The sequence below is a fragment of the Urocampus carinirostris genome, chromosome 13, assembly GCF_059441175.1.
Source record: "Urocampus carinirostris isolate Australia breed hairy pipefish chromosome 13, RoL_Ucar_1.0, whole genome shotgun sequence".
Classification (NCBI taxonomy): domain Eukaryota; kingdom Metazoa; phylum Chordata; class Actinopteri; order Syngnathiformes; family Syngnathidae; genus Urocampus; species Urocampus carinirostris.
In genome coordinates, this window is record NC_142361.1 from 38,355,862 (window position 1) to 38,373,350 (window position 17,489).

The window sequence follows — 17,489 nt, forward strand, 5'->3', positions numbered from 1 at the left end:
ATTTGTAACTAGAGGCGATATTTTCCCATTCACGTACTTTGTAACCTGGGACTCTTGTAGTTTGAGACATTTGTAAGTAGAGGTTCCACTGTATATTTACTGTTGATAAAGGGCTCCTTTCGTCATCCTCAGTCTTCTAAGCGCAGAGTAAATGCTATGTGACCAGGGTTGGGTAGGGCTACTTTAACTGGATTACTTTCAATTACTTTTGGAATACTCCAATACCAAATATGTTATGTTAGTTTTGCTGGAGATGAAAGAGATCAAAGCCAGGAGAGAAAGCTTACCACGTGTTGTGAGTTACAATTGTATTCATATTTAGTTTCTTTTGTCTTTTATTAGCATATTTGGTATCGGAGTAATCCAAATGTAATTGAAAGTAATCCAGTTAAAGTAACTCTACCCAACCCTGTATGTGACGAGTATAGTTCTATTTTTATTCGAATTACAATCGTTATTATAGGCCCTTACTCTTTTCCTGTCGTCACGATAGACAGAGGTTATTTCCACCATTGCTCAGTTAATGTTGAATGCAAGATTTGCAAAATTACTTTTTGGATAACCACCTATTAGGAGCGGAACATATGACATGTTATCATGTTAAATTGCTTGAAAACTTTTTCCCAAAAATTCCAGGCACGTCGGAGTACGTAGATGCACGATGCTTGAAATCCCGCATGCGTAAATCAAGGTTAGTGTCTGTTGTGGTTCTTGTTCAGGAACTATTGAAGCCTTTTTCTGAGGAAGCTCTGTTTCGACCAACATTGGTGCGTTGATTATATGCAGGGTTGGGTAGGGTTACTTTAACTTGATTACTTTCCATTACTTTTGAATGACTCCAATACCAAATATGCTGATAAAAGACAAAATAAACTAAATATGAATACAATCATGACTCACAACACGTGGTAAGCTTTCTCTCCTGGCTTTGATCTCTTTGATCTCCGGCAAAACTAACATAAAATGCGACAGAAACAAAATGAAAATCAATCCAAACAGCTTGCCAACATCATTTTTGCCGTTCCATGTAATCCGTGACTCCCCAAGCCTGCACAAAATGGAGTCATTTTATTCATATTTAGTTTCTTTTGTCTTTTTTTAGCATATTTGGTATTCAACATCAAAAATGATGTTGGCAAGCTGTTTGGATTTATTTTCATTTTGTTTCTGTCGCATTTGATGTTCGTTTTGCCGGAGATCAAAGAGATCAAAGCCAGGAGAGAAAGCTTACCACGTGTTGTGAGTCATCATTTTATTCGTATTTAGTTTATTTTGTCTTTTATTAGCATATTTGGTATTGGAGTCATCCAAAAGTCATTGAAAGTAATCCAGTTAAAGTAACCCTACCCAACCCTGATTATATGACTGACTCATGGGTGTGCAGTGGACCTTTTGGAGTGTAGCATATTGAGCTAACGGGACGTTTCATAGGAAATCCACCCAAGTCTTTGAACAAAGGCAAGGCCTCCCTCACACATCCCGACCTCATTTTACTACGGTACCGTCGAAAGCATCCGGCAGCTGCACGGACTACAACCGGAAGGCCCTACAACGCATTGTAAGAACATCCGAAAGAACAATTCGAGTATCACTTCCTTCCACACCAGCCGCCTGACCAATCTCCAACACCATCTCCAATGCCGACGATGCAATCCATCTTCAGCCTCCCGCCCTTTGGGAAAATGTACAGAAGCCTCCGCTCCCGCAAAACTAGACTCACAAACAGCTTCTTCCACCAGGCAGTGAGACAACTGAACTCTCCACACCCGGTAAGAAGAGAAATGAACACTCATGACTGCACACCAACTTTCTTACTTTATCTTTTACATTTTTATTCATATCAATGTCACTATTTGCTGCTACTTTAAACATTTTATCGTATGTTGTGTCTTCGGTATTAGCGTAGTATTATTTTGGGTCAGGACTTGTTCCGCAGGGTTCAGTACTTGGCCCCCTTCTTTTCAGCATTGACATGCTTCCATGAGGTGGTATTATTCGCAAGTATAATATCAGTTTTCATTGCTATGCAGATGACACTCAACTATATCTTCTGAGGAATCTGCCACACTAAATTGTGGAAATTTGGAAGCCTGCCTCACTGAGATCAAAGAATGGATCGTCAGTCAACTTCTTGTGCCTTAACTCTGAAAAGACCGAATCATTTTGAGGATTATGAGTTTTTCCTTGCCCTCATGTAGGTTTTAGATCATGGGATGGTGTAATAATAGTCAGTACTTTGCTATAGTCTGTGGTCTGTGCAACCTTTTGAGACTCCTTGGGATTAAGGGCTATACAAATGAACATGACCTGACTTGACTGTTTCGTGCATTTTCACTTAAGTTGTGTCAATTATTATCTGCGCTCGGGAGAGGAGCAACAGAATTTCGGTTTCTTGTAGGTTTCTTCGTTTTTTGGGGGCGTCAGTAGCTCAGGAGGTAGAGCGCTTGTCTTGGGATCAAGGGATCCCAGTTCGAATCCCGGCTCGTCCGTGTTACATGTCGAAGTGTCCTTGGGTAAGACACTGAACCCCTAATACCCCCAATAAGCAGGTGAGCGTCTTACATGGCTGCAATACAAGGCCGCTATTGGGAAATGTGAAGCACACTGTAAAGCGCTTTGGGAAGTCATTGACTTGAAAAGCGCTATAGAAATGCAGATCATTTCATCATTTCATTTCATTGTATGTCAAGTACAGGGTTGGGTAGGGTTACTTTAACTGGATTACTTTCAATGACTTTTGGATTACTCCAATACCAAATATGCTAATAAAGGACAAAAGAAACTAAATATGAATAAAATTACTAAATTTTGTGCAGGCTTGGGGAGTAATGGAACACATGGAACGGCAAAAATGATGTTGGCAAGCTGTTTGGATTTATTTTCATTTTGTTTCTGTCGCATTTGATGTTCGTTTTGCCTGAGATCAAAGAGATCAAAGCCAGGAGAGAAAGCTTACCACCTGTTGTGAGTCAGAATTTTATTTGTATTTAGTTTCTTTTGTCTTTTGTTAGCATATTTGGTATTGGAGTCATCCAAAAGTAATTGAAAGTAATCCAGTTAAAGTAACCCTTCCCAACCCTGGTCAAGTACATTGGAGAAGTTGACAAATAGAATTGATTTTGACTTGGAATGATCTCACGCATGAGAGTTGGAGCATGACATCATAGGCGCCGCGGGCGGCAGCCTTTCCAGCAGCTCCGTGTTATTTCGCTCTTTTTGTGATTTATTGTTTTAAGTGTCCGCTTCTATCTTCGGTGTTTTTCGTCCCGCTTGACAACTACACTTTGGATTATTTTCTATCTTATGTATATGGGTTTTAATGCACACGAGGAATCGACTCCTTGCCCTGAAGAATTCTCGTGCCGGCGTGATGAGGGGGCCCTATCTTGGCTGCAGAGCCGGAGCTAGCTAAGCGGCTAGCGGCGTTATAAGCCTTCGGTACCGTCCGTAAGCATGGTAAATGTGAACTCTCTACCAAATAAGACCGACGTACTGGCTGTACTGGTGAAAAACAACAAAGCTTACATGGAGTGCAGTTTGCTGTGTTTTACGGAAACGTGGCTCATGTCTAGCATCCCGGACGCTAACGTGGAGCTACCCGGCTTCAGCGCTGTTAGGACAGACAGAGACAAAAAAGCCTGCGGGAAGCAGAGAGGAGGCGGACTCGCTATCTACGTGAACACGAGGTGGTGTAACCCTGGGCACAAAGATTTCCACCCGCTTGCAGGGACGTCGAACTTTTGGCCTACCGTGTGACGTCATCCACTCTGCTGTTGATGGATGAGGAGAGCCCACCTGCCCCCACCCTCCCTCATTACATTCTACAGGGGCACCATAGAGAGTATCCTGACCAGCTGTATCTCTGTGTGGTGTGGAGGCTGCAGCGCTACCGACTGGGGTAGTGTGAGGAGGGTAACGAGGACAGCAGAGAAAATAATCGGGACTACACTTCCCTCCATTCAGGACATTGGCCAGAAGCACTGCCTATCCCATGCTAAAAACATTACCGGGGACCCCTCTCACCCCCATCATGGACTGTTCACTCTGCTAGCCTCTGGGAAGAGGTACTGCAGTGTGCGGTGCAGGACCACCAGGCTCCGCAATAGTCTAGTCCCCCTGGCCATTAGACTGTTAAATGGTCAATCTAACATATAGTTAACTTAAATCTAAACGGCTGCTAATCTGACTTTTTGCACTACTGGCAGTTTTTTTTTTATAGCTTGCCACTCCTTGCACATTGCTCTCTGCACTATTGTAATTACAGCGTTATTGTTACAGTGTTAATGTTACTGTGTACCTGACTTGTTAACCTGACTGCCCATTTTGCACAACTGGTTAGCTACTCTTCTTGCACTATCGGCACTATGGTAAAATACTATACGTAGCCAAAATACAATACAACATTATTTATACGGAAACTGTGGGGGCCAGATGCATCGACATTTCGTTCTGTATACACGTGTACTAGAATGACAATAAAGTAGATCTGAATCTGAATCTGAATCTGAATCTGTTGCTAAACTACAACCAGGGTTGGGTAGGGTTACTTTAACTTGATTACTTTCAATGACTTTTGGATTACTCCAATACCAAATATGCTAATAAAAGACAAAAGAAACTAAATATGAATAAAATGATGACTCACAGCAGGTGGTAAGCTTTCTCTCCTGGCTTTGATCTCTTTGATCTGCGGCAAAACTAACATAAAATGCCACAGAGACAAAATGAAAATAAATCCAAACAGCTTGCCAACATCATTTTAGCCGTTCCATGTGTTCCGTTACTCCCCAAGCCTGCACAAAATTTAGTCATTTTATTCATATTTAGTTTCTTTTGTCTTTTATTAGCATATTTGGTATTGGAGTAATCCAAAAGTCATTGAAAGTAATCACGTCAAAGTAACCCTACCCAACCCTGACTACAACACAGCACCCCGAGGCCATCCTGTTAATCTGTTGATAAACAACAAAAGGATACTGCTGGAAGTGTGAATTTCCCTACGGGGATGAATCAAGTATCTAATTTTATGCCTGAAGTTTGGCGTGGTATGGTCCAAACAACAGTAGGAAAAGTTCACCTGACAGCTTGTTCAGTAAAATACAAAATAATGTACCAGTTTTATTTCATGCATTGACACCCATACATGTTGTCTTGTGAAAAAGTGGCGTGATAGCTTGCGTTGAAGGAGCTCCATGACATCGGCGCGGTTCTAGTCGAACAATCCGCCCAGGGCTTTACCGATTGCTGCGGCAAAGACAAAGGAACAAGGTTAGAAGGCAAATTTTTGTTTTCCCTCAAGGGAAATACAGTGACCTCGCTACAAACGAGTAATTCGAGCTACGCGATGTATTTCGGGGAAAGATCTTGCCCGATGTAAAAACTCATGGAACGAGAATATCTAGATGTCACCACTACAGCAGTGTTCCTTTTACCTGTGAAAAGTGATGGGTCCCGGGGACTCGCATGCTCAAAAATCTATGGGTCCCAACAGAGATCTATGGCTCCCCAAAATTTAGTCTTATCCAGGTTGAAATTGTAAATCGGCCACAAATATATAATATTAATCTATATATTCGTTCAGTTTTAATCATCACAGTTTATTGGTAATACAAAGCAGTTATCGCTTCAGATTTTCCAATTCATATATTCTTCATGGTTTGCTGTCCCGCCACAGTTGTAATGCCTTCTCAACGTCCAATCCATTATCATCTTCCTCATAGCGTAACCAGGAATATAATTGAGTCTGGTTTTGGCAGAAAAGTCCTTGCTAGGAGTATTCTTTTGTTTGTTTTCTTTTGTTGAATCGTTGGCTTCAACACGCGTGTTTTCCTTGCCTTCGCGATCTTCCGAAGGATTTCTCCGCCGTTTTTTCGTGCAGGAATTATTGCCGTTGTTATCACTTTCTGCATTAAGTTTCGACTTATTACTGACACTGAAGAAATGACCAATTTTGTGTTGATTTTCACATAATACAATTTTTTTTTTCGGAGGCCTACTTAGCCTTCACCTTCCCTAGACGACAAGCACCACAACAATGACGTCATCTCGAAACAACGAGATCTCGTTTGCAGAGATCGGCGTGCGGACGAAAACTCGAACCGCGAGACCAAAACAACAATGACGGATCTGCCTGACGAAAAGTTTGGAGTGCGGTAAATCTTTGTTAAAAAAAAAATGTAATCTGGTAAAAATGACAATTTTGTGTCAAAAAAGTTGCGTCCTGGGGACGCACGTTGACTTGACACTATGCGTCCCCAGCAAAAATGATGTGTCTAGGACGCAGGGACGCAGGCACTGCTACAGATCGCTCACCGCCAGTTTCAGCTCGTACCGGTTAGCACACAGACCTGATCCAGCGCTCTTGTGTGGTTGTTTTCTTATCACGTTTTTTGTGGCCCTAGCAATGAAATATGGAAAATAAATGGTAATGTGTTTTCGGAGAGAAAATGACAATGTCAATTGAAATGAAGCCGGAAATAATAGATTAACATAAGCGTGGTGTTTGTGTGAGCGATCTGGTAGAGTAGTACGATGGGTCATCTTTACGAAATACCTGTTAACGTCTACGTTTTCCCTGTAGTTGTTACAAACTGCCTCCCCCGCATGTGCCACTGTCAATTAATGGTAGTGAGGTGGAACTGGTCCATTCATTCAAGTTTCTGGGTACTTACTTGTCAGCTGACCTCACATGGACTGTCAATGCTACTGATATTCTAAAGTCAGCCAGACAAAGGCTCTACTTCCTTCGTCCACTCAAATCATTCGGAGTCCGTCAATCCATTCTAGTCAATTTTTATCCGTTTATCAGTTTCAACTAGGTCAATCACAGTTTGGTTTGGTCGCATCAATCAGAAAGAATTGTCAAAGGTGGAATCAGTAGTGAGGATGGCAGAGGAAATAATAGGTACTGGCCTCCCGTCCCTGCAAAGTATCTACATCGATCGAACTAGAAAACGGACACCAAAAATGATAGACGATCCCAGTCACCCTGCTCGCAGGTACTTTGATTACCTGCCGTAAGGTCACCATCTTCGCTCCATTGCGAGCAAGACTTCACGTCTTAAAGAGAGTTTTTACCCTTCTGCTATTCGTATGTTCAACGGGAATTGATTTTGGTTTATTTTGTATGGTATTATTATGCCAACGGCGTTCCTCCGACCTATTCTACTCTAGTCTTGTCATTTATATATTCTTTCTTTTTAAACTATTCTATATACCGTATTTTCCGCACTATAAGGCGCACCTAAAAGCCTTTATTTTTTTCAAAAACTGACCATGCGCCTTATAATACAGTGCGCCTTATATATGGATCAATATTAAGTCGCAAGGTCTCGCAACAAAGGCAAGCAGCCGCCGACTAGATTTTTCCTCGTAGGCGATGTGGTCCGCAGTGTATGCTGGGATACATATGCCAGCATTTCATTTCCCAGCCAATGTGTCAATCATCAGTTGAATCGATCACTATTGGCTAAAGTTATTCGGAGGTCAAGGGGGCGGATCCTTTTTATCATTTACAGGCTCGCATAGGCTAAAGGGGCAAAACAAAGCCTGCAATTGGCCGAAAAAGATGAATGTGAATAACAAGTTTGGTTGTCTACGGCATAAAGGAAACATGTTTTACCATTCTGTATTTGTAAATATTTTACTCTCCTGGATTTACTACACTCACAGATATAAGAGGACCATGGTTGCACATTATTATTGAACGCAACGACTTCGGTGAGCTACTCCGGCTATATATTTTCCCAGTATCTTGTTTCAGAGTGATCTAGATGTTTCTGTGATGGGTCTTTTTTTAAATTAAACTCAATTCCAAGTGTTTATTGTCATATGCACAGTAAAGTTGCGAGCGAAAAAGAAAATAGAAACTAAGGAATGGTTGGCATTTCTTGAATCCCAAGACTTTAACCTTCCGAATGATATTTGGAACGATGCATTTGAGTAACATCGTACGGACACTGTTTCCGTACATGTCTGAGACACGTATTTGCTTCTTTGCAAGCTTTGGGAATGTTAAGGGGGTAATCAGTTGGACTGAATCATCTGACTGTTTTGTCGACGTTCCCATTGTAGCACCTTATAATCCGGTGCGCCTTATGTATGGAAGATATACGACCAAAAACTATTTTTGGGGGGTGCGCCCTATAACCCGGTGCGCCCTATAGTGCGGAAAATATGGTAATTACCTTGTATTATACACTACAATATATTTTTTACTCTATTCTTTTTATTCTTTTAAATCTATTATTTTATTATTATTGAGTGTTCGCGTGTCAAATGATTTCTTGTATATATCATGTTTATGGTTTATACTGGCTGAATAAATAAATACGATACAATAATAATTTTTTACTTAGGAACATTTCTTTTTTGAAAACTTTAGTTGGACTCATCTTGTCTTTCCCATTTTGAATCTACAGTATTAAGAACCAACATTCGTGACGAGGGGCAGCACGGCGGCGCAGTGGTTAGCGCATGTGCGGTACAGTTCATGTCATGGGAACCTGTCGTGGGTTCAAATCCAGCTCCATACTTCCTGTGCGGAGTTTGTATGTTCTCCCCGTGCTTGCGTGGGTTTCCTCCGGGCACTCCGGTTTCCTCCCACATTCCAAAAACATGCATTTCAGGTGAATTGACCGGTCCAAATTGTCTCTAAGTGTGAATGAGCGAGTGAGTTGTCTGTCCCTGTGTGCCCTGCGATTGGCTGGCAACCAGTTTAGGGTGTCCCCTGCCCACTGCCTGGAGATGGCTGGGATGGGCTCCAGCCCCCCCGCGACCCTAATGAGGATAAGCGGTGCAGCTAATGAGATGAGATGAGATTTGTGAAGAGATGGATTGACTTCTGTTGTTGTGGTGATGCGACAAGGAACTAACGGGATATACATTCATATTATATGATCTCATTAATATTAATATTATCTCATGTATCCTATTACTGTATATTCATGGTCAAATACTATTTGTGTTTCGCGATCAGGAAGTTGTGCTTTATAGCGATTGAGGGTTCACTTGGATGATTTCGGGAGGCCGGGAACGGATTCATCGGTTTTCAGTTGTTTCTTATGGGAAATTTTCGTTCGAGATACGAGAAATTTCACGAAATTGCTGGATCCGAGAAGGATTTCGTCTCGTGTGTAGAGGGGCCTCCATATTTCAACAGTTTGACAACTCACCCCCTCCGCCGCTCTCGTCCTTCCCACCGACCGCGGAAAGGACGTCGGACACATCGAATCCCTTCTTGTCGTCGTTTCCCCCGACCATGGAGAGGACGTCGGAGACGCCAAACTCTTTCTTGTCGTCCTTGCCCCCGACCATAGACAGGACGTTGGACACGTCGAATCCTTTCTTCTCCTCCTGTCTATCCGCCCCTCCTCCTGATCCACCCCCTCGGATCCTGCTCAGGCATTCCTCTGCCAAGTCCCCTGCAACACAAGCAATGTTCCCTGTCATTTTCCTTACGGGTCTGCGCGTTCACACAAAGTCGGTGAGCAACGCTTGAAACAACAGTGAGCAACGGCAATCCCAAGTGTGGCAATTAAATCATTATCAAACATGTCTAAAACTTGACATCACGTTACATTTTGCTGAGTTTCCGGCAATGCAAAATGATTTTTCTCTTTTGAATGAATTGACTCATGTACTATTGCAAAGGTTGTACGGCCTACAAACGTCATATGTTCTTACAAAGATATCCATTTCTTTTTATTTCCTGATATATTTTGTCGCATAATATGAACATTTTTGGGGGCTTATTGAGTCGGTTGCACGATACACAACTGTATTTAATCACATTTTTTTAGTGGAAGTACAATGTTGGCAACAAGATTGACTTGGTATAATTGGAAATGATTTGAATGCGACACAAACTTTTTCTTTTTTTTCCCTGTTTTTTTTCAAATTTTTTTTATTCCTTTAAAAAAATCTCATTATGTTTATTTTTTCCGAGCTGTTACTTTTTTCTTTTTGTTCTCTATTTACTTTTTTTCCTTTGTTTCTTTCTTTTCTTTTTTTCTGGCTTTTTTTCTGAATTTTTCCTTCTTTTTTTCTCTTCCTTTTGTTTCTTTTTTTCTCAGCTTTTCACTATTTTTCATTTTGGTATTTTTTTTCTTTTTTGTTCTATTTCCCCCTTTCCTTTAAGTCATTTTGTGCACAATTTTACATAATATTTGGTTGTGTAAGGATTAAAAAAGCAAAAACAACCCGAAGAGCCGTTTGGGACCCGAAAGAGCCGATTCTCTTTAGTGAGCCGAGCCGAAGAAGCCGGTTCTCGAAAAACTCTATTGACTTTACTCAACTTTGTTCTACTTCGACCTTGACTTCAAAATACCGCATTTAGAACACAACGTCAGGGGAACCCACGTATTTTTACCTTCATACACTGTAACTTTGACTTAATTGGCTTCTTAATTAGCAATTTTGAGCCCTGATTTTTGTGTGCCGACTAGATTTTCTTGTGCGCTGAGAATGTGCAGGCAGTGCGCGATTGCGCCACGCAGCTTCGAGGGAACATTGAACACAAGCATTTTTTGACTTTTGCACCAGACTTTGACACTCCGTCCGAAAGTAAACAATCGTTTATTGTCATGTCAAACAGGTTGTCTATCCGCACTACCTTGGCAATCATGGAGTCCGAGAGCAGTAACACTATATAGGATTACTCACCAGCTTTATCTTTGACGGTGTTGACGATCACCTTCTCACCCAACTCACTTTGAAAGAATTTGTCCATGTTGTTGACTGATTGCAGGTGGAGGTAAGATGCTTAGTCTTATAGTGACAAGGGGATACCCATGGGCAGGCGACGCCTCGCAGAGGAATCAGGTGGGGCCCTCAGGACTCACAGGCCCAACCGGCGATACAGGTTGTTGTCGGGACAATCCAGAAGACTTTCACGTGGCTCGCGTGTTTTGTGGTAAAGACACAAGTCCTGCTTATGCACGGATTGTTGCACACAGAGATGCACCCCACTATTAGACGACTGGTTTTTGTTTTTATTTTTCTCCTGCTTACGTGTACAGGACGAGTAGCAGTGTTGGGAGTAACGCTGTTATGAATACTGCGTTCGTTATTCAGTAACGGTATAATCAAATTACTTTTTCTACTGTTACTTTGGCTGCAGAACGCCAACAGTGGCGTACCCCCGTTCTGCAGTTTTCCACTCTCTCCCGAGTTGTTTACGTCGCTTCTTTTTGAATCCTCACCATTCAAAATAGCCATTGTGTATATATAATATATATATATATATATATATATATATATATATACCGAAGCCATATCCCCCTAGTGGGAGGTGTCTAGAGTCAAGAACACATTCCTGACTCTTTCTGGGTGATAGATACAGAGGAGGGGATTCCCAGCCCCCTCGCTCAACCCAACTGATGTGTTGGGAGTCATTAGGTGAGCAAACCCCCCAATTCCAACCCCTAATGCTGAGCGCCATGCAGGGAGGCAATGAGTACCAATGTTTTAAGTCATAGGTATGACTCGGTCGAGGCTTGAACCAGCGACCTCCCAGTCTCGGAGCGGCCCTACCCCCAAGGCCACCAAGCTGGTTTAGACGCACAGAGAACACAGGAAAAATGGATAAGTGGTTAGGAATCAAGCCAAAACCTCAGCCCCAGAAGAAAGATTCAAAAGAAGCTTACAAAAACGCACTGCTCGCAGATTCTCAGCGCACAAGAAAATCTAACCAGCGCACAAAAATCAGGGCTCAAAATTACTTATTAAGAAGCGACTTAAGTCAAAGTAACAGTGCGTGAAGGTAAAAATACAAGGGTTCCCCTGACGTTGAGTCCTAAATGCGATATTTTGAAGTCGAGTCGAAGTAGAAAGAAGTTGAGTCAAGTTAGTAGAGTTTGTCAAGAACCGTCTTCTTCGGCTCGGCTCACTAAAAGGAACCGGCTCTTTCGGGTCCCAAACGTCTCTTAAGGTTGTTTTGGCTTCTTTAATCCCAACATCACCAAATCTCATCTCATCTCATCTCATCAGCTGCACCGCTTATCCTCAGTAGGGTCGCGGGGATGCTGGAGCCCATCCCAGCAATCATCGGGCAGTGGGCAGGGGACACCCTGGACTGGTTGCCAGCCAATCGCAGGGCACACAGAGACAGACAACTCACTCGCTTATTCACACCTAGGGACAATTTGGACCGGCCAATTCACCTGAAATGCATGTTTTTGGAATGTGGGAGGAAACCGGAGTGCCCGGAGGAAACCCACGCAAGCACAGGGAGAACATACAAACTCCGCACAGCAAGGCCGTTAGCTGGATTTGAACCCACTCAGGAGGTTCCCACGACCTCAGAACTGTGCCGCACACGCGCTAACCACTGCGCCGCCGTGCTGCCCACATGACCAAATATTAAGTAAAATTATGCACAAAATGACTTAAAGGAAGGGGGGGATAGAACAAAAAAACAAAAAAATACCAAAATGAAAAAGTAGTGAAATGCTGAGAAGAAAAGAAATAAAAGGAAGAGAAAAAAAAGGAAAAAATTTGAAAAAAGCCGGAAAAAAAGAAAAGAAAGAAATGTAGGAAAAAAGTAAATAGAGAACAAAAAGAAAAAAAGTAACAGTTCGGAAATAATAAACACAATGAGATTTTTTTTAAAGGAATTTCAAAAAAAGGAGAAAAAAACAATAAAAAGTTTGTGTTGCATTCAAATAATTTCCTATTATATCAAGTGAATCTTGTTGCCAACATTGTACTTCCACTAAAAAAATGTGATTAAATACAGTTCTGTATCGTGCAACCGACTCAATAAGACCCCAAAAATGTTCATATTATGCGACAAAATATATCAGGAAATAAAAAGAAATGGATATCTTTGTAAGAACAAATGACGTTTGTAGGCCGTACAACCTTTGCAATCGTACACGAGTCAATTCATTCAAAAGAGAAAAAGAATTTTGCATTGCCGGAAACTCAGCAAAATGTCAAGTTTTGGATATGTTTGATAATGACTTAGTTGCCACACTTGGGATTGCTGTTACTCACTGTTGTTTCAAGCGTTGCTCACAGACTTTGTGTGAACGCTCAGACCCCTGGAAAATTACAGGGAACATTTCTCATGACGCTCCAAAACGTAAACATATATTAAAAGCATGGTGGAAAGAGAAGTTCACGTGGCTTGTAGCAAACATTGCACGAATGAAGATGAGTCAAAATAGGTACATAATGATGGCAGATGGAAAACAGCAATGAATGTTCTAAGTAGATTTATAATAAACTTAATTTGAAAGTGTTGTTCTGTTATATATTCTGATTATCAATCCTTAATACTTTGCAACAATGTTTTTTTGGATTAATCGTCTTATTGTGTATGAAGTTGTGAAAAATGGGGCAGGCAAAAAAGGTGTCTGGTAACTTTTTGTTATGAGTTTCAGACACTGCCAACACTGTTGAGTAGGAAACTGTCAGAGGACAATTTCCAAATCCACAAAAACATTTCCACCCCAGCTGCAGTCAAACACGCCCACGAGGTTGTTTTCATTCTTTGTCATCCGTCTGCAACTTCTCTCTAAGGTTTTCTTTTGCTGAAGTTGTTGTGACAATTAAGAAAGCGTTTATGTACTAATGGATGCCGTTCTAAGAAGCCGTAACTTTCTCTGACCCTGTCGACAGGATCGTCGGAGTGCAGGCTGTACTTGCCCAAGACTAATGTTCCCTGTCATTTTCCGTACGGGTCTGAGCGTTCACACAAAGTCGGTGAGCAACGCTTGAAACAACAGTGAGCAACGGCAATCCCAAGTGTGGCAACTGAGTCATTATCAATCATGTCCAAAACTTCACATCAAGTTACATTTTGCTGAGTTTCCGGCAATGCAAACTGATTTTTCTCTTTTGAATGAATTGACTCATGTATTATTGCAAAGGTTGTACGGCCTACAAACGTCATTTGTTTTTACAACAATTCTTTCACAAGATTTTCATTTCTTTTTTTCCTGGTATCTTTTGTCGCATAATACTAACATTTTTGGGGGCTTATTGAGTCGGTTGCATGATACACAATTGTATTTAATTACATTTTTTTAGTGGAAGTTCAATGATGGCAACAAGATGGACTTGATATAATTGGAAATTATTTGAATGCAACACAAACTTTTTCTTTGTTTTCCCTGTTTTTTTCTACTTTTTTTTTTAATTCCTTTAAAAAAATCTCATTGTGTTTATTTTTTCCTAGCTGTTTGTTCTCTATTTACTTTTTTCCTTTGTTTCTTTCTTTTCTTTTTTCTGTTTTTTTTCTAAATATTTCCTTTTTTCTCTTCCTTTTGTTACTTTTTTCTTAGCTTTTCAACTACTTTTTCATTTTTTGTTTTTGTTTTTTTGTTTTGTCCTATTCCCCCCTTCCTTTAAGTCATTGTGTGCATAATTTTACATAATATTTGGTCGTGTTGGGATGAAAGAAGCAAAAACAACCTGAAGAGCCGTTTGGGACCCGAAAGAGCCGGTTCTCGAAAAACTCTACTGCCTTGACTCAACTTCGTTTTACTTCGACTCGACTTCAAAATACCGCATTTAGGACACAACGTCAGGGGAACCCGTGTATTTTGACCTTCATGCACTGTAACTTTGACTTAAGTCGCTTCTTAATGAGTAATTTTCAGCCCTGATTTTTGTGCGCTGGCTAGATTTTCTTGTGCGCTGAGAATGTGCAAGAAGTGCGCAATTAGAGGGAACACTGGTCGGAACCCAAAAAAAAATTGGGAATTTTTTTTAGAAATAAAGCATGAAAGTTCCAAAGGCATGAAATTCTTCATATAAATGCAAGTTTTGAAATCATTTTTATTGGAAAGTGGTACTTCCACCCTCTAACCCCACTGTACCAGCTTGAGTCACTTCCTCCATAGGCAAATAAGATTTTTCCTCTACATTTCATTCATAATATATAATCATATGCACATATATTACACACCAGTAGAACTATATACAACTTTGTTATTTTAATGTTTTTATCTGAGGTACCAGGGGTTTGGAACACATTAGCTACCCATTACCATAGGTTTCCATTTTCCGGCATACAGCAGTTTCAAAGTACCATGTGTATACCGTTGACTAGAAGAGCATTTTTTATGACATAGCACCCTTTCAAAATAATTGCACGTTTCTGTAGACTTCCTGTACGCTAGTCTACGCTCTGGTTCCGCTGGTCACTCGAACACCGTCGGTCTCAAACACTCAAACTGCTCTCCGAGTCGGCTTTCTTTGGCCGTTTCCTGCAGTCCGGGGAGCAAAAGGTCCTATCGAGAATCCTGCGCACCGCAGAAGAGGACTTGGGCGCCCCCTTTTTCTCGGCTGCTTTTCGCGCCTCCAGATGTACCGCCAGCGAGGTCATCAGGGTCTTGTCGAAGTTCTGTTCGTGAGACAGGAAGGCGTCCGCCGTCTGCCGCGTCCGGTCCAGCTCTCGCAGCAGTTCCCTGATGACGGCCCTGGTCACCTTGTTGACGGTGTACATGTCCACCTCCGTGATGGCGCACAAACGCGGTTCCTGCTGGATTTTCCTGGACAGTCGGTGGATGATGGACAGGCTGTCCCGGGCAAGGACCACCTTGTTGTGTTTTTTCTGGAGGGTCGTCAGTAGTTGGAGGACGAGCACCGCGACCAAGGATGTGACCATCTCCTCGATGGCGGAGGCCGAGCGGCTCGACGTCTCGTCCGAAGCTTGACTCCTCGACTGGGAAGTGATCGCGTCCCCGTGGAAAGACTTGTCCGGCGTGGAAGACGGGCGAAGCGGGGACGGCCAAGCCACTCGTACCACACCTGAGGGAGGAGTCCTTCCCTGGTCGCTGTCTGTCTCGGTGTCCAAGCGTGTCTTTTGGCTGATTTTTGATTCCTTGGTGACCTGGTCTTCCAGCAGTGGAGAGGGACATGCGTCTTGCCTGGTGGAATCCGCTGCCATTTTGGGTGGAGAGGTCACGGTTCCCGTGATGAGCGTGTCGATATCGTTCAGGCAACCGTAGACTTCATCGGCGTGGTTCTCCCTTTTTGCCGGCTCCATCTTGAGCCAGAGCAGTAGTTGCTGGACGAATTTTGTCGCGGTGTCCTCGACGATCTTGTGCAGCACCTGGATGTTCTCTGGTTTTTCTTTGTCCACCTCCAAGATGAGCGGGTCGGAGATGCGTCTCCATACCGCGTCCGACTGGACCGTAGTGCGGTTGTTGGTCATGTAATGGTAGATTTTATCCGCCAGGTCGAGCGAAAACTTGTCGGCTTCCTGCCGTAGCTCGTCCACGTCTATGTTAAACCCCCCGGGCGGCACCCCCACTTTATGGAAGACGTCCTCAAGACCGGATTGGATTCCCTGGAAGCTGAGCAGCTGAGCCGGAGTCTCGCTCTGGGAAACTCCCTTGCGTTTCCGCATGCATCGACACCGGACTTTTTGCAGTTGAAACGTCAGTTCGTCGAACTTCTTTTGGCAAAAGTTCAAAAAGCTTTGTTTGCGATAGGATTCGTTGCTGCCGTGGGGCGATACGCAGGATTCAAAGAACTCGCAGAGTTGATCTTTTATCAACCCCAGATTGAAGTGAGGCGTAGAAGCAAGACCCTGCCCTCGCTCCGTCGGGTCGGCGTAGTGCAGGTCGTTGATGATGGTCTCCACAATCTCCGACGCCGTTTTCTTCAGTTCGCTATTTTTCTTGCGCGAGAGGGACTTGTCCTCGCTTTCGGTCCATTTGCGGAGGATGTTGATGACCGCTTGCGTGGTTTCCTCTCGATTGAAATTGCAGACGTCCGTGCATTTGGAGTCGCAGGGAGATTCCTGTCGGCTTCTCTGGCGCCAGCACGGTCGACAGCATTTCGTGTACATAGCCATCTTGCTTAGATAGATTTTCAGAGAACCGCACGTGAGCTGCACCATCTTGGCCAGAACGTCGATCTTGGTGAAGGTCCCCGGAACGTAGATCAGCGGGACCAGCTGACTGTCGGTGCTGGTGGCCGAGGACAACGTGTGATTGACCCTCTGAGAGATCTCCTTCTTGAAGAGAGAGTCCAGCTTTTGGGAGCTTCTGCTACGCTCCTCTGGAACACTGAGCGCGGAAGCGAAGGCGGTGCTCAGTCCACCTTCCACTTTGAGCTTCATTTTGGTCCCTTCGGCACTCCGGATGCGTTGCTTGAACTCCGGAATGATGACTCGGATGGTATCGGCGCAGAGTTTCTGCGTAATGTCCGTGCACATGTCCGCCAGGATGACTTGCGTGGCCGAATCTATGGTCCCGGCGGCTAGCATGCTCCACTGCGCCGGCAGGATGCGCTCAAAGTACTTCTGCACCATAGGCAGGATGACCTCCGCCTTGATGGAGTAGTTCTCCATCTCCATTGTCGCGCCGCCCTCGACTCGCCGCCGCAGCCAAAATGTCGGCAGCTGCTCTGGCCGCTGCCAGTGCTTTGGCGCCTTTGTGACCTCATATAGCATTTCATCAGAGCAGACGACAGCTGATGTTGGTTTTGTGACCTCATGGCGATGACATCACAAATTGTTTAATATAGAATTA

General features: G+C 43.1%; 3 protein-coding genes across 13 annotated transcripts in view; 1 reads left to right on the top strand and 2 right to left on the bottom strand.

Moving 5' to 3' along the window:
* shld2 (shieldin complex subunit 2) overlaps positions 1-17,489 on the top strand; it is a 132,366-nt gene that overhangs the window by 31,920 nt on the left and 82,957 nt on the right. For 5 of the 11 annotated variants that reach the window (XR_015852444.1, XR_015852452.1, XR_015852453.1 and 2 more), the window contains 4 exons: positions 637-691; positions 1,432-1,558; positions 1,664-1,769; positions 2,031-2,963. The exons of 2 other annotated variants lie outside the window; for them this stretch is intronic. The gene's annotated coding sequence lies outside the window, so the exon portion shown is untranslated. Of the gene's footprint in view, positions 1-636; positions 692-1,431; positions 1,559-1,663; positions 1,770-2,030; positions 2,964-3,727; positions 4,485-5,990; positions 6,075-17,489 lie in introns of those variants that run through there. 4 more of the 11 variants (XR_015852447.1, XR_015852448.1, XR_015852446.1 and 1 more) reach the window with 3 other exon arrangements.
* On the bottom strand, positions 5,099-10,888 carry LOC148354494 (uncharacterized). The gene is made up of 3 exons (XM_088351287.1): positions 10,663-10,888; positions 9,174-9,422; positions 5,099-5,244 (listed from the first exon to the last, which is right to left on the bottom strand). Exons 1-3 carry the CDS (start codon positions 10,727-10,729, stop codon positions 5,210-5,212), a joined length of 351 nt encoding a protein of 116 aa, XP_088207413.1. The 5' UTR covers positions 10,730-10,888; the 3' UTR covers positions 5,099-5,209.
* LOC148354495 (uncharacterized) lies at positions 14,765-17,386 on the bottom strand. Its single transcript, XM_088351278.1, has one exon. The coding sequence runs from the start codon at positions 17,312-17,314 to the stop codon at positions 15,170-15,172; it is 2,145 nt and encodes a 714-aa protein (XP_088207404.1). The 5' UTR covers positions 17,315-17,386; the 3' UTR covers positions 14,765-15,169.